General features: G+C 48.2%; 1 protein-coding gene across 3 annotated transcripts in view; it reads right to left on the bottom strand.

Annotated features, from left to right (window-relative positions):
* Positions 1–15,672, bottom strand: part of FCHSD2 (FCH and double SH3 domains 2) — a 160,597-nt gene that overhangs the window by 25,205 nt on the left and 119,720 nt on the right. For all 3 annotated transcript variants that reach the window (XM_044450190.1, XM_044450188.1, XM_044450189.1), the window contains exons 11-12: positions 3,359–3,475; positions 2,077–2,181 (exon numbers count right to left, since the gene is read on the bottom strand). In XM_044450190.1, the coding sequence (XP_044306125.1) occupies positions 2,077–2,181; positions 3,359–3,475 (222 nt within the window). The remainder of the gene's footprint in view (positions 1–2,076; positions 2,182–3,358; positions 3,476–15,672) is intronic.

The raw sequence follows: 15,672 nt of genomic DNA, 5'->3' as shown, positions 1-15,672 counted from the left end.
GCAGTGCATATTTGAGGTACCCATCAAAGGCACAGGGACCCTCGAGGTTCAAGGCCCGGGGAAACCCATTCCTGGGAACAAAGATGAAGTGGGGGCTTTGTGCCCCCTTTGTGAGCTTCCCGGAAGCATCAAGAGCTGACAGCTCTTGGGAAGATGCTGAATTAGATGAACCACAGCTCTCGCCCAGCAAAACTCTGCTCATCTTCTCACTAAGAATATGCATCCACTGGTGTTTTCACTCTCCTCCCACACAAAGGTTTTCTGCACGACGTCGCATGACAGCAGAAGGTGTCCTGCTGTTTGGAAAGCGTGATTTTATTTTCTCACTGATTTTCTTATTTCCTCCCCAAAATAGACTCTCTCACCATTACTATATGCTGCAAACCACACAAAATGTGAAGGCAGCAGCAAGAATAAGCTAACGCCAAATGTCTGAAACACACACACATGCATCGACATATGATGGTTGTGGCACATGAAAAGGATGGCAAGGCACCATTCTGCAAAGCGCAACATTTCTTGGTAAAACCCAGGCCTGGCTCAGATGGCCATGGGCTGCGCGTGCCCAGGGTGCAACCAGCGTTTGGATGCAGAGGGGCCTTTCCGGTGGCTGCCCCTCAGCCATGAACAAGCGCCCCAAAGAAATCCGCCTGGCGCCAACCTTGTTCTCGTCTCAGCACAGGCAAAGGCATTTCTTTTCCCTGAATGCTTCAAAGAACGGATCTGAAACGTGCAACTTATCCTGGCGTCCGCTGTCCTGCACCTGGTGTAATTATGATGTCCAATTGTTGTTTTTTTATTGTATGTCTGGTTTTATTGCTGCGTTTTTAGTATTGTACTGTAAGCCACCTAGAGAATCCCTTCGGATCAGTGAGCAGCATACACATTTTGAAATAAACAAATAAGCAAGCACGACTGTGATGTGTGGCCCTGCCGCCGGAAGAACTGCTTCACAATCCAGAGCAGAAAGGCCCCCTGGCCGCCGAAGGCACGAGGGCAGCCCCGCCTCCTCCTTTGTCCCGGCACTGCGCCCCAGGGACAGGCCACCTCTGCCGCGGAGGCCCCCCCAGTGGCCCACCACGCCTTCCCAGCCGGGGCCCTTCACCTCAGTGGAAATCCCGGGGGGGGGGGGTGAGGAAAGGAGCACGTGCAACAAGGGCTGCCGCTGGGTGCTCAAAGCTGGGCACGTGGAATCACTGCTCCCCCTGAGCCTGAGGCTGGATGTGCTCCCCCCCCCCAGCCCCTTCCCTTCCCTCACGGATGGGGACTCCCTCTGGGCTGCCTCCCACTTTCTAGGCAGCTGTGCCAAGTGGGAGGGCTCCTCAGGCAATATCGTGTGTGTGTGTGTGTGTGTTATAAACACACATGGGTGAATGTGAAAAAAGATGTTCATTTTATATATATTCATGATCTCTTGCAGAACCCCCAGCAAGCGACCTTTTGCAAAACCCCAGGGTTCTGAACACTCCTTCCATCCCCTGGCACAATAAAGAGGAGGCCGGGAATGTGTTGCCAAACCTTAAACTTGGTTAATCTTATTTATGGCAAGTGGAACAAACCAACTTTGTTCTAACTTTGCTTGTTTCTACTGGACATCAGTCACGGGAACCACTGGTCAGGTCCTGGTCATGTTGACCATGGTTTACTTGGCTACTGAAGGTAGCTCATATTTTGGATTGTCAAAACTACCCGGGAAGTTGCATTCCAAGTATAATAAGAGGTTTCTCCTTCCTGAAATTAGCACAACCCTTTCAGGAAAGAAATTGGTTCCTGTTGTGGCCAGTTGATTTCTTGACTCAATGACTGCCGACTTCTATATAGAACTGCCTAGTTTAAAAAGGGAACTGCCTCTTCTTTCGTGGCTCCACATTCTACTTCTCTACCAACATAAACAAGGCTTGCTAACTCATCAATGTGCCTTTAAGCAATCTGGAAGCATACAGCAACGAAAGGATGTTTGCCCCAAATAGCCCTCGTGTGCGTAAAATGCACCATCGAGGCAAGACGCCGGAGCAGCTGCTGAAAGCTGTGCTGCCACTCCCAGCTGCGACGGCACGCCAGCTGCTCGGTGCTCACCTCAGCTTGGCGGATGTTCTCCCGGGCTTCATCCATCTTTTGCTCCAGTTCTGCTCGGCTCTGCTCAGACACCACAGGCCCGTGGCACTCCAATTCCTCAAGAGTCTGCCATCAACAAAGGGGAAGAGGTCGGTGTGCTTTAAAACCCACCGCTTACGGAATAACTGTTCTAAGCAACCACTTTACTCCAGCTGGGTGAGCGGGAGTCCCCCCAGACATTGGATTATTCCATTTCTATGCTGTCCAACAGCTGAAACTCTGTATGGACGCAGTCAGAGAAACCACCCTGTTTCAGTCCGAAGGAGAAAACAGGGAGACTCCCCGGACTCAGTGGCGGTCCCTCATGTGGCAGACGGTTGCCTGCCGCTGTGCCGCTTACTTTATGCTTTTATGCTTAAATGCAGGGCTCTGCGACTGGGTTTCCATTCCAGCCCTCGTTCACGGCAGCATGTGACAACAGCGACCGCGCCAATGCTGGCCACACGGAGCTGGCCCACACGCAAACCACTGGGAAATGTGGCGTTTGCCCTTCAGACGGGACAGCATGTGACCCTTTGGCGAGCTCAGACATTTCCCTCAGCTGTTTCTGCTTATCAAGAGCAGTGCCTTGAGCTGTGAGAAAGAGAACAAAGCTTTTCTTCCCCCTTGAGGGAGAAGAGAGAAGGAAGGGAGTCCCAGGAAGAACACTTTGTTCTGGAGATTTGCAGTTGCTTAGACATGTGGAGTGCCTGGGCCTCTTGCCCAGAAAATCTAACAGCGATAAATAAAAATAAAGTCGCGCATATTGTGCTGACGGGAAAAATGTAATTCCTGCTCCAGGAAGGTGCAAAAGGGAAATGGGGGGGAAAAGCCATGGCTTCACATGTCAGGCGTGCGTGAGTGCGCCTGGCCTGGCCCGACACTTGCAGCGTCTTCTGGACCTGTGGCCCACCATGGCACCCCCAAGCTATTTCCTAGCATGGAGATGGAGAGGGGCAGAAGAGGGCTGGAGAAGGGCTGAGAGGAGGGTGGGGATCAGACTGGGGAGAGAATGGAAGCGCATGTGCATTGCCAGTCTAAATGTTGGCTAACCACGCAGTGGTGCTTCAGAGAAAGCGGAAGCCCTGCGGCGCCACCCCCAAGCCCCCGCACGAGAGAACAGAATTCTGTTGGGACCGCGGCCTTGCAGATTTCCAGCCAAGTAACGCAGGCCTCTTGCCCCGGCCTGACTGCCTACAGTGAGCGGCCGGAGGACTGGAGACACCCCTTTCTCTGCTGCCAGGACTAACGATTTCCAACCTACCCGCTGACTGTGAATGATGTTTTTGTGCTCCCGCGCAACACGCGTGGCCCATTTTCGGGCCTCCTTGTTCAGACTGTGCTCTTCTGTCGTCCCAGTCTCCGATTCCAGTTGTCGGCTCTGAAACAAACACAAAGAAGAAGAAGAAAGTGAATGGGAGGATTTTTTGGGACACAATCCCTCCCCATCCAACACTGTCCTTGTTACGACGCCCCCTGAACATGCTTTCTTGGAAGGGAGCTGAAGGACATTTGCGAAATGGCTTTCTCCAGCATCTTGTTACATGAAAATTGGCAAAGCAAGACAACCGCCCCCCCCCGCTCTTTGACCAGGAGCCATGGAACTGAGGGGCGAACATGTGAAACCAGAGCAATTTGCTTTTTATGACTTTTCAAAAGCTAGATACATTTTTTATTTTTTTAGAGGCGGCTGCATAGTTGGACCCAGATTCTCTTTCATGCAAAGAGTCTTGAAGTGTGCTAAAGTCGAGCCAATTTCAGAAGCAGAAGAGCTGTACACACGACAAATAAAATGCCTCTGGCACCCAGGCAATTTGAGGTGGTGCTAAAGCATAAGAGACTTTAGCCATACTTCCAGAGGGTCTTCGTTTTATACCCAACCACAAATCGGCGAACACAGGAAAGACAAAAAGCAGTATGATTTCACATAGGCCTTCACTACTTACCCAACTAGCCCATGCATTTCACCAAGAAAGGTTTCTTGCCCCCCCCCCCCCCCCCCCCCCCCACAGACGCCAAGGTAAGCAGCAGCAAATGACAAGCACATGCCATGGCTGAGTTGCGCGTGGCTTGCGCACCAATGCGCCAGCCACGGGAACCAGGCCAGTGAGAATGGCCCAATGACAGACAAACAGGCCTTGCAATGGACATTAAAGCTGCAGCAGGGATGCTCTGGGTGGGCTGCGTGAAAGGGATGTGCGTTCAACCCCAGGATCCTGCAAGTCAGAAAAACAAAGGCGGGTTTATCAGAAAGACATCGATAGGAAGGACGCGTCGTCCCGAAAGCAGGAGCTCCTCTCTTTGATGACGGTGTGGCCTTACAAGGCGGGCAGGCAGCAGTCTTCCTCACGGTTACGGCTGGCGCCTTCCCCCTTCTTTCATCAGATTATCTTGTACAAGTCCACATAAAATGTGCTCCAGAACAGAAGCGTAATGCCTCAGCCTCTTACTCACTTCAGGTAACTCCTGAGACCAGTGCTTGATCTCTACCGGAGAATAAGAGAATGAGCAAAGGCTTTCAAAGAGCTATTCGGTCTAAGCCTTCAACCTATATTCACCTATGAATTGCAACTGCAGAAGAACTGCTCCAGTCTTCTATGGAGACATCCCGACCTCTCTCCTAAGCGGCCGTGGTTCCCTGCACCTGCTCTTTTGGAACTGGGCCTTGTTAGTGGCGCTGCCCTGCTTGTACAGCTCCCTCACAAAGGAGGCCCGCCTGGCACCTGCATTTTTATCTTTTCAGCAGCAGACAAAGGGCTGTTTAGGCTCTCAGACATCACTCCCTCACCGATATTTTAGAACTAAATTGCACTTTGGGTCTTCCCGGCTTCATCATGGTTTTGAAACTCATAAACTGCCCTCTGGCCTTCTGGCGGCACAGGCATCCAGTAACACATTCAAGGAGCAACGTAAACCCGCGGCCGGTCTCTGTACTTGCTTCTGTATCACTGCACCCCATTCGCTCTTGTAAAGGAAAATGTAGGTGCCGACAGATTTCTTCTCCCCTCAAAATTAGATGGGTCGCAAATACAATGTTTGCCTGAACACTGTTTGGAAATGTTATGCTCTAACAGGTGCCTGATGGTTTTGAGCGCATCGCCTTTCGAACATGCCCCTGAGTGCCAGCGGCAGCCGACAATCTGGCCTAACTCTGAAACAGGGCTTGCTCTGCAGCAGGACTTGCGCGATTAGTCAAGTACACCAACACCAGCAAAGGCTGTTGTGGCAACTTAACAAATAAGCGATTTGCTAGTCTTGGCGGTGGCATAAGACTCCTTGGCAGCATGCTGGTTGTTCCAGGGGCGTATGCCATGCCTGTATCTCAGTCCAATTCATTCTGCGGGTATCGGGTTTTGCTAGAGTGTCTGATTGCAACTGGCTGCTTGCAGATCCTACAAACAGCCAGAAACAGGCACCGCGGTCTAGGAGGACTTTGGTATGGCTGACCCTTAACCTCTTCCAGCTTCTCCGCTGGCAGAGGGAAGAGTGTCTTCCCCACACAGCCCGCTAGACACAAGAATCCCAGACAGTTGTGAAATCGCCCTGTTTTGTGTGGGCTGCACACTCAGATACGTTGCAGTGCTAGTTGCTAGATGCCAGCAGGGACGTGCGTTTGCAAAAATGCTGCCAGTGTGTGTCACTGGATCGCAATTCCAGCTCCAATTCATTCCAAGAGGAGGAAAACAAGCCCTCCCCCACTTTGGCCTGACTGGACAAGCAGGAGTCCAAAAAGCTGCACTAATTATAGATTCGCTTTCGGCCTCAAAGCTCCCAGCCTGGCTTACAGTAAAGCGCTGTGAGGTGCTTCAAGAAACAACGCCAAAAACCCTTGGCCTTTCAAAGCAGAGCAGAACTCTCACTTCCATGCAAGAATCACAGTGCCTCTTTCTGGGAATGCCACAACTGGGACAGCATGTCGTGGCAACTCATTATGGGCTGTCCTGTCACGGGAACCTGGACCGATTGCCCCAGGGTGGCTTGTTCAAGGCTCACAAGCCACCAGTAACCCGCGGGCTCTTCTAGGCACGGCTGTATCCAGGACGGGTTGCTCTGCAGCGTCAGCTACACCTGCATGGCAGAGTCCACCATGGACACGGGGAACCGGCCACGGGTCCCTTGGCGAGAGTGGCGAAAACCCCCTGCCACACTTGCGTGGGGCTCCCAGGGAGCAGTGAGCGCCAGCCACCCACAAGGGTGCCCACGCAGCAGCTGGGAACAGCTGGAAGTGGCAACCACAAGCCCCTTTGGGATCACTGCGGCCTTTTCTTTTTCAATCTGGTTTTCAGAAGATTGTGAAAACCACCTGACAAGTCAGTTTTTTCAATCCTTGTTTCGACAGCCATAGACGGCCTCTTCGAAGTATCCCAGCAGCACCTTGAAGGGCTCATGTATGGTTGCAAAACCATTCTGGGGGGAAAAAATCCTTTAAAACCCTGTGCCAAAAAAGGAGTGCATTTCAGGTTTTAAACATCTTGCGCAAAGTTATTCAACTGCTGGGATTTGAGGCCTCAGCGGGACCAGCGTCCTGGAGCTGGTTCCAACTGTGAACCCCCCTTTTTGGTTTCCCTTTACAGTTGTCAAAAGACAAACTGACAAGAGAAACCAAAGAGGTAAGGGATCATTGCACAAAACAGTGGGGTTTTTTTTGAGGGGGGGTGGGTTATGCCACTCTCAGGCAAGGAACTGAAGGGTTAGGGTTGGGTGCGTATTTTATACTTTGTTCTGAGCCTCTGGGTTCCTGGGGAAGTGCAGAGAGCACCCGGCCTCCATTCGCTGGGCAGCGGGTGGCTTTTGACTGGGACATATGGCTGTGTGTTCCAGTCAAATAATCCCCATCACCCAGAAGAACCCCCTTTTGAGAGGATCCCAAGAATCTGACTGCCACTTCTCTCTACCCAGCCCCTTCCCTCTCTATTTCTGTCCTACATTACCCTTTCCTTGCCTTCTCTCCCTTGTTCTCCGGCTTTCCGGCCCTGGGCCTGGCGCCTTCTCTCACCTGCCTCTTTACATTGCCGTTTCTCTCTGCTTCCAGCTTGCTACCCTCTTTCCCCAGCTCGTGCGTTGCTATTTCTCGCCCGCTCTTTCAACTAGCCAGGCCACCAGGGCAACCTGTGTGACTAGCCACATCCTCCCTGGGAGCCATTTTGTAGTGGTGCCCAGAGAAGTTTCCCAAATGTTCCCGAAAACTTTGGGGATATGTCTAGCTCCTGTAGATTGTTTAAGGGGGAGCAGCCTTCTCACAGGAAGACAGAAATTTTGGGTGGATATTTATTTATGCAGTAAAGTTGGATACAACCTGAAGGTTTGGAATGAATTCTTGAAAACTTATTCACAAGAAGGTTCAATTGCTCCCCTATTTTTCATTAGGGTGTAAGAATTTGAAAGAGGAATTGGTCAGACTAAAGAAAAAAAGTCCACCTCTTATCTTGTTGAGCACATCACTAACAAAAAAGGAAGATAAAACTCTCAACAGAAACAAGCATTGTACTGCAAAGTACAACAAAACATCTCAGCCGTTGCTTTCAAGAGAGAAGATGTGCAGCTTCTTTGCAGTTTACCACTTCAAGACCTACATTTCGATCAAACTCTTCTTGATAGGTAGAAAATATGCATGATTTATAGTTCACAGACTTCTCTGAACTCAGTTGAATTTACTGCCTTGCATGTTCACTTTCTCATTCTGAATCTGAATTTTCATGGCTTAGTTTTTCAGTTCTTGGACATTCAAAGTATCCTTTTTACTTAAATGCCTCTAAAAGACGCTGCAGGATAATGTATTCTTCTGTTAACAGTTCACACACGGAGCAAAAACTTGCACAAAGACTCCCAAGAATTCCTCGCCCTGTGTAGAAAAGCCAACTATCGCAGCAGCTGTGCTAGAATTTAGCGCTTCTCCCATGCACTGAACTGATGTTTAAATGGAAACCAAAGAAAGGTTCTCGTTAAAGCACCCCCAGTGTCAGTGGGGAGGGGGAGAGAAAGCATCTTTGAAAGGGTCTTGGCACATATCTACAGACTCCCTGATTATCTGAGAATGACTGCAACTCCCTCCCGAAAAACCTTCTTTGTAAATGAGCGTGTTCACAGCTCTATGGGTCCCACAAATGAAGTGCCTCATACAAATGCCCGGCTTTGTTAGTAAGACTATTTTTGTTGTGTCTTATCTATTCGCCTCCTTCCCAGGAGTTATGTGAAATCTAAAAGGAAGTTGGGAAAGAAGAATGGCCCTCGCTTTACAGTTATGTTTTCCATTTCCTGCAGCTTCGTTGAAAGGTTTAAAGCAGTAACTCTCGACTATTCATACTGGGATCCGTGTTTAACCCCAAACTAAAACACATCTAAATCTGTATTGTTTCCTTTTTTTGCCTTGCCTTTTTCTCTCAGCTTTTCACTTTTTGGGCTTCATCCTCCCTCCTGTAAATAAAACAATCCATTCTTCAAATCCAAGGCAGTGATGTGGCTCCAGTGGCAGGACCCAGGCCAACCGGTTATGGATCCCGACCCCCTCATTCCGGGGCAATGGCATCATCACCCAAGCATTTTCCCGTGATACGTAATGCAGGCCATGATCCGCACAGCGCGCGACCTGTTCTGCACAGTCTCAAATACCATTTCCACGGGCCTGGTAACATCTGGACCTGCTCCACGCTTTTAAGATCTCCGCACCTTGGGGAGATCTGAAGCATCACCGACCGTTCTGCCCCAGTTTTTCCCTTGCCTGAATGGTCTCGCAATCTGGGCCAGGCCTCCTGGGGCCCCCAAGGGCCAGGTAGGGGACAACCCATCCCCAGTCCATGCTCTCCTATCCCCCGACTTTGGGAAACACCACTAACGGCCGCCCGTGGTGGGGGGCCTTCCTGAGAGTAAAGAGGTTTGTCGCTGGTGCTGTTCTCAGGGAAGAACCGGGAAGTGCGCGCCCCACCGCTCACATGCATGCGCACCCGCGTTCCCGCAGAGCAGCCACCTGCAGAGCCCCCGAATCTCCCTCCCTTTGGGCCTGACAGAAGCACAAAGGGGACCTGATGGGGACCGAGGGGAAGATAAAGATTCCTCCCATAAAATGAGAACTTCCAGTTAATACCTAGTGAACTGAAGTACTGATTTTTTTTTTTAAACTTGTAGTACAATGTTCCACAAAGTAAACGATCAACGCTGAACCCACCGTACTTCCGTTTCTAAAACAGGGCACTGAGACCAGATTGGGGGAAGGCAGAACGACTTCTATTTCAGCAGAATTTTGGATTCTAACACATACAAATAACCAATAACTATGCCCAGGATCCAAAGACCAAATTTTGCTACCCCTAGAAACCTGGAGATGTCCAAGAGAATTTTTACTGAACTCTGCCTGCATACCCACCCCATCCCTAACACAAGTTGTGTCTGAAAGTCGTCTTAGTTCCAAAAGTTGTTTGCTAAGTCATAGCGGGGCATCGTTTAAGCACAGCACATGTTGAATGAGAGTCGCTGTTCTTTGGATTCTTTGAACATGAAGATGATGGACCTTCCCCTGCGGCCTCTAAGCAGTCGCAGCAAGACTTCTATCACAACAGCAGGGCTGTGCAGGGGTCTGCTGGCCACCTGATTATCGTGCGAGCGAGACCAAGACGTGCAGCTGTGGGATCTGTGCAAGGGGCTGCACCACACATGCTCACAAGTCCTTAGGCAGGTCCACGTGCGCAAGACACCAAAGGCAACCAGGCACGTGGGGATGATCGGGGATGGGGCACATCCTGTCCCCACTCTGCCCTAACCCATGATGAAGCAGACGCTTGCACAGGGCCAGTCTCACATCCCATCTCTACCCGTTGCCTGGAATGGCTCAGGCACTCCACTGGTACCCCGAGTGAGTTCTGCAGTATTTATTTATTTATTCACTATTAGATATATATCCTGCCTTTTTTCTTGCAAAGAACTCAAAGCGGCTTACATCCTTCTCCTCCTGTTGCTCTCAGTCTTATCCCCATAGCAACTCCCCTGTGAGGTAGCCTGGGCAGAGAGTCTGTGACTGGCCCAAAGTCCCCCAGTTGGCTCCATGGCTGAGCGGGGACTCGAACCCGGATCTCCTGGGTCCCAGTCCCATGCTCTCACCACGACACCACACTGGCTCCTTTTACAGCACTGAAAGAAAATAGAAATCTTTCTTCTGAACAATTCATTGTGATTTTAGTTTAGATCAGCAGATTTATTCAGCAACATATTTTCATGAGTTCTTGCCTAAAAAAAAGAGGATTAGGTTGAGAGGAGGAGGGGAATTATGTGAGCTGCCTTGAGTTCCTTGGAAGGGAAAAGGTGGGTTATAAATATATTAGATAAATATGCTGGAAGCAACTTTTGTCCATACAGGAGAGAAATTAATATCAAAGGCAGCAAATTGGCAAAAAAGCCAGGAATGCTTCAGAAATCTTTTTGGAGCAAATAGCCTGGCAAAAGATTTGGTCATATATGGCATTTCCTCACAGGTCGCACGCTGCTTGACTGCCATTTACAACCAAGAAACAGGGAAAACGAGCGCATTTCCTCTTATATGTTGCCGTGTGTTTGCAAACATTCTAATCCATCCCGTACTGGCCTTAATAATAGGTTTTCTGTACCTTGCTGTTCCCCTTGTACAAGAGCTGCTTTGTATTTGAGTTAGAACTAGCTTCTGGTCAATTTGCTTTCAGGGAACGTCAGTGAGATCCCCTTTCCCTCCATCGCTTTCGAAACCTCTCAAGTTTTTTGTTTTTCTCCTTTCACGGGTACAAGTTGGCAACCTTTGCATTTAGGATCCTCCACTGCCACCCCTCTTTTCTTGTGCCTCCTTTTCTGCATATACGTTGACCTGCTCCTGGCCCACTTTGTTCATTCCTTTCCTTCATACGTCCGCACCTTCCCGCCGCTTGCTGAACCCCCCCCCCCCCACCCCACCCCTGCCCCAGGCTGGGCTTCAAGAGAAGCCTTTCTGAACTCAAAAAGCTCACTTCCTCCTCTCTGTTTCTCTTGGACTGCGCATGTCATCTGATTTTGCTTTCTAACAATATTGCTTTCTAACAACATTCTAAGTACTGACTGGGTCTTCCTGCAAGCGAAGCACAACAGTTAAATACCGTTGCACAACCAGCAATTTCTGTGACTGGGGAGAGGCTGAATTGTCCCAGATACATAATTGCTGGTAGAATAACTTGGTCTTCTGAGAGAGTCAGGAATACGACGAAATATAAACTGGAGTTATCCTTGGGAAATGACTGGAAAAACCCAGCGAGGCAGGAACACCTGTGTACGGAAATCTCACCTTTTGGGTGTTCCCCTGCAGTGAGGAGGCTCAAAAATGGCTGTGTGAGGAAGCCAATTGGCTACCATGTAGGGTCGTGCGCCATCACTTCTGTCTTGCCCCCATCTGGCTATACTCAACTGCAGGCAAAGAGTCCCTCCGCTTGGCCTGCTGCTGGCTTAAAAAAGCCTTCCAAGCAGATAACCTGACTGCTCCCTTGCAAACTGACAAAGTGCTTAGTTATTGTCCAAGCAGGAAAACGACCTGATCTGAACAACTTGTTACAAAACCCGAGGGTAGCTATGCTGGCCCATGAGGAAAGAAAATCCAAGATCTACTGTTGGGGAACATCTCTGTTCGCTTCAACCATCATTTGGGAGTTTGCTAGGTCCTCACAAAGCTCTTGCCCAGTGGGTGCTTTTTAACAGCATAATTGTTAGACTCCATTCAGTGTTCTCCAAGCTCCACAGCTGAGTTAAACAACTGAAGTATCTATTTAGGCAGAAATATCCTAAGCAATGTTACTTATTTGTTCAACTGAAGGAAAACAGAAATCTTTCTTCTGAAAAATTCATCTTGATTTTAATTCAGATCAGCAGATTTATTCAGCAATATATTTCCATGAATGTTCACCTAATGGAAAAATCATGCATATCTCATGAAAATGTATAGGATATTTACTTGGAACAGCGCCAACACAAAATGAAATGAAGTGACTAAAATGCATAACAGTTGTAGACTTTTTGTTCCTGCTCCTTAGATGCAGGATTGTAAGGTATGGGGTTCGGAAAACGGCGTGCAAAGAATTTCTTGTCTTCGATACTTTCTCAAAAGCATTGCTAGTAGGATGAAAGGCCAAAGAAGGTAAAGTGTCAAAAAAAGAAAATCAGCTAAAGTTGCAAGCCTTATGCATGTTTGGAGGGGGAAAAGTTCTGCACCTCCCAGGATTTCCCAGCCAGTGTATTGCAGGATTGTACCTCAGGGCATAAAAGAAGCCCCCTCGGTATCTTGGATCCAATTTTGTGGCACGCATTTCTGACAAAGCAAACCAAGGCTGCCTTCGTTTTATGCCGAGCTCAGCAGTGACCATCAATGTCAAGCAACTGTTTCTGAAAGGGACTGAGAGGAGGATCTGCACCTTGGTCTCTGCATGCTGACTCGGGCTCTCTTGCACTGCTGCTTGTGGGCTCCGCAGCCTCTACAAAAGCAGCGGCCAACGTCCTCGCCCTGCAGGGCTCGGTCCCCGATGGCCCGGCCACCTGAACCCTCCCGATTTCAGACATGAGAAACACCCCGTCATAGACCTGATGGGAACAGTCGGTCTGATTCTGCTGAAGTTGCTCGGAGGGCTGCTGAGCCATCGCTGTGTCCCATTTCTCACAGCAAAATGACACGCGCATTTATGGGATGCTAAGGCAAGGGCGACTTAATATGTGATCCAGAAGAATGTGGAGAGGTGAATAATAAAGGACAGGGACTGTGTCAAAGAGAAGACGTGCAAAGAGACAAGCTGGTTCTCAAAACTGGTATCAAACGCTAACTGGGGTCGAGTGATGATTGCTCACCGATTCATCAGCGAAGCATATTGCAGAAGCAACACACGTGGAAAAACCTTGACATACTGATGACTATCTGGAAGCTTGAAATTTGAAAGCTTTATTCACTTTGGATTCCTGCTCTTGCCTGTTGGGACACAGACAAGCTGGAGTTGCTGGCATGCACACCATAGCAAATAACCTGGGAACCCAGCATGCCTGGGCTGCTTAGCTGCTCTTATTTACAGCATTCATAATAATCCATTTTTAAAAAAAGATTTGGGTTACTGTGCTGTGCAAACCAGGCCATTACTTCAGTGTTAATATTGTTCTAGAAACTGTATAAATGTGGCCTGATTTTGGAATGAAACTGTTTCTTTACTATCTAGAACAGCCTTCTCCATTCTGTACATCCCAGTTGTTTTGGACGTCAACTCCCATCAACTCCAGCCAGCATAGCAAATGTGGCTGAGAATGCTGCAAGTTGTAATCCAAAACCTCTGGAGGGTATCAGGTTAGGGAGGGCAAGCTCACCAAATCTGTTTACCTGACAGCTGAGCAAATCCCCTTTCTGACTAATGGGGAGATCTCTTTCTGGACGACCAAGATTTAAGCTTTTAAAGAGGAATTGTTTAGGAAATGCTTTTCTCTGATAAACTATTAAGATCTTAAAAACTTCAGCAACACATTTTGGAACACCTTTTCAGGCCTCTACAGTACTGGAAGTAAAGAGTGATGAGCAGAGATTTCCCCAAATCGTAATGATATGATATAGCAGCACCAGGGATGTAAAACTCATTTGCTTGCTTGATTTGCTTGGTCCTTAAATGTCTTTAATGACATTCAGGCACTATCTGAGAACTACTGTTCTGAAAGGTTTTTGGGTTAGTTGGCTCATAACAAATAATAGACTACATTTCTAAACTGCCCAATCATCTTAGTTCTCAGGGCAGGATACAACAAGTTTTAAAAATGTATGTACAAAATACCAGTAAAACAAGTATAATTTTAAATTATCCAACAAGCTATGTTTTTTTTTTTAGCTGCCATGCCCTCTTTTCCTGATATTATTCACGTTATAATTGTGATACCGTGACTGTTTTTTGATGATGCAGACAGGATGCCTTGGTTGCTTCAGAAAAAAGGTGAAGAATAAATATCTTTGTAAATTAACAGAAACATCAATAAAACCACCTCAGCTTCACAGCAGAGTGAACGGAGCTGTAGGGGCACTTCTTGTCAGAGGATACGGTGGGGCAATATCGAGCGTTAGGCAGTGAACGGAGCACCACTTCGTCTCACAGTCTGTATTCTTACAAACTGTGTGGTGTTCGCTCCAGCGACACCGAGTAGAAATCAGAGAGGTTCGGGTCCCGGGACCTGAATGCTGGGAAGGCCAGCTGAGCCTTTAACGTGTTATGCATTCATCTGCCACTATGCAAGGAAGCGATCACGCCGTGGCGCCCGATCCAGCATGCACCAAAGACGGAATGGGGACAGCGGGTGCCGCCAATACCTCTACCAAGGTCATTCTCAGAGCACGGACAGGTGAGGGTTCAACGTCCACCAGCTGAACGGCACTAAAACTCTGAATGTCAAAGGTTGCACAAGGACAGAACACACACACACACACACACACACACACACACACACAACACGGTTAGAACTGCAAGACAAACACGGTTAGGCAAATATGGTTAGTCAGGGAAAACTCAGCCCTTTGCCTTTTATACACCCTTGGACTTGGTATCTATTATTTGCTGGTGAAGTCAGAGATGTGAAAGTCCCTTATCTTTTGTGGAGGAAGAAGTTAAAACATAACACTTGGATTTCAAGGACAAATTTGTTTTTCTTTAACAAGGTTACCCATATTTTATCTGCAGCTTTGAAGATAGTGGGACAAGACCCTTTCTCCTTGCTAAGTATAGCTTACCAGATAGCTGCAAGAAAAGGATTTTTAAAAAAATAAACCCCACATTTAGTTTAAATTGGTACTTTCTATTTCCCAAGCATACCAGGCACAGAAAATAACTATTTTTAGACACTTAGTTAGCTATCTAGCTTAAAGTGAGAATCCTTGAATACCATATCCTTGAATTTCTGCAAATATCTGAGGAAAAATATTTGCAGAAATATTTGAAGATGAAGTACAATTAACCATTGCTCACAATTCAATGCATTTTTAGCAAACCTTTTCCAACCTCCCCTGTATTGATAAATGACTCCTGATGTAAGGTTAATAAATTACATAGCTTTACGAGGTCCCAGACCCCCAAAACAAACAAGACACTAAGTACTGCATTAACCTCATATATGGTAAACCTATCAGCCTCTTTGAATTCTGAGAGATTTGTTACCTGGTTATATATTAATTACAAGGCTGAGTTTAGGTAAAGATGGCTTCCCTACCCCACTGTAACTCTACCCAAGCATGGAAGTGAACCGATGATTCCACAAGCTCCATTCAACCCCACAAGTGCCTCAGGAGATGCTCAGATGTCCATGCAAGGGGCATCTGTGATCATGCCATCCCTCTGTGGGGCATTCGCCCTACACAACACTCCCGCGTTGGACTTCCGATCTGCACATGCACAGGACCCTACCAGCTTGACTCCGGGTTGACAAGAGGGCCTACCTGTGCTGAACATGAGGTGTCTGGGCACCTATGCAGCCCAACGTACAAACAAGAGATACAGAAGATGCACCATGAGAGGGTATGACAGCCTGGTATAATCCTGACCTTCCAACAACTGTGGGGTCTGAAGGTAGCAAAGCCCCTTTGCTATCTCT

Source organism: Varanus komodoensis, unplaced genomic scaffold, assembly GCF_004798865.1.
Source record: "Varanus komodoensis strain SLA01 unplaced genomic scaffold, ASM479886v1 scaffold63, whole genome shotgun sequence".
NCBI classification, from domain to species: Eukaryota; Metazoa; Chordata; class Lepidosauria; order Squamata; family Varanidae; genus Varanus; species Varanus komodoensis.
This window is presented reverse-complemented; position numbering and strand designations above follow the sequence as displayed.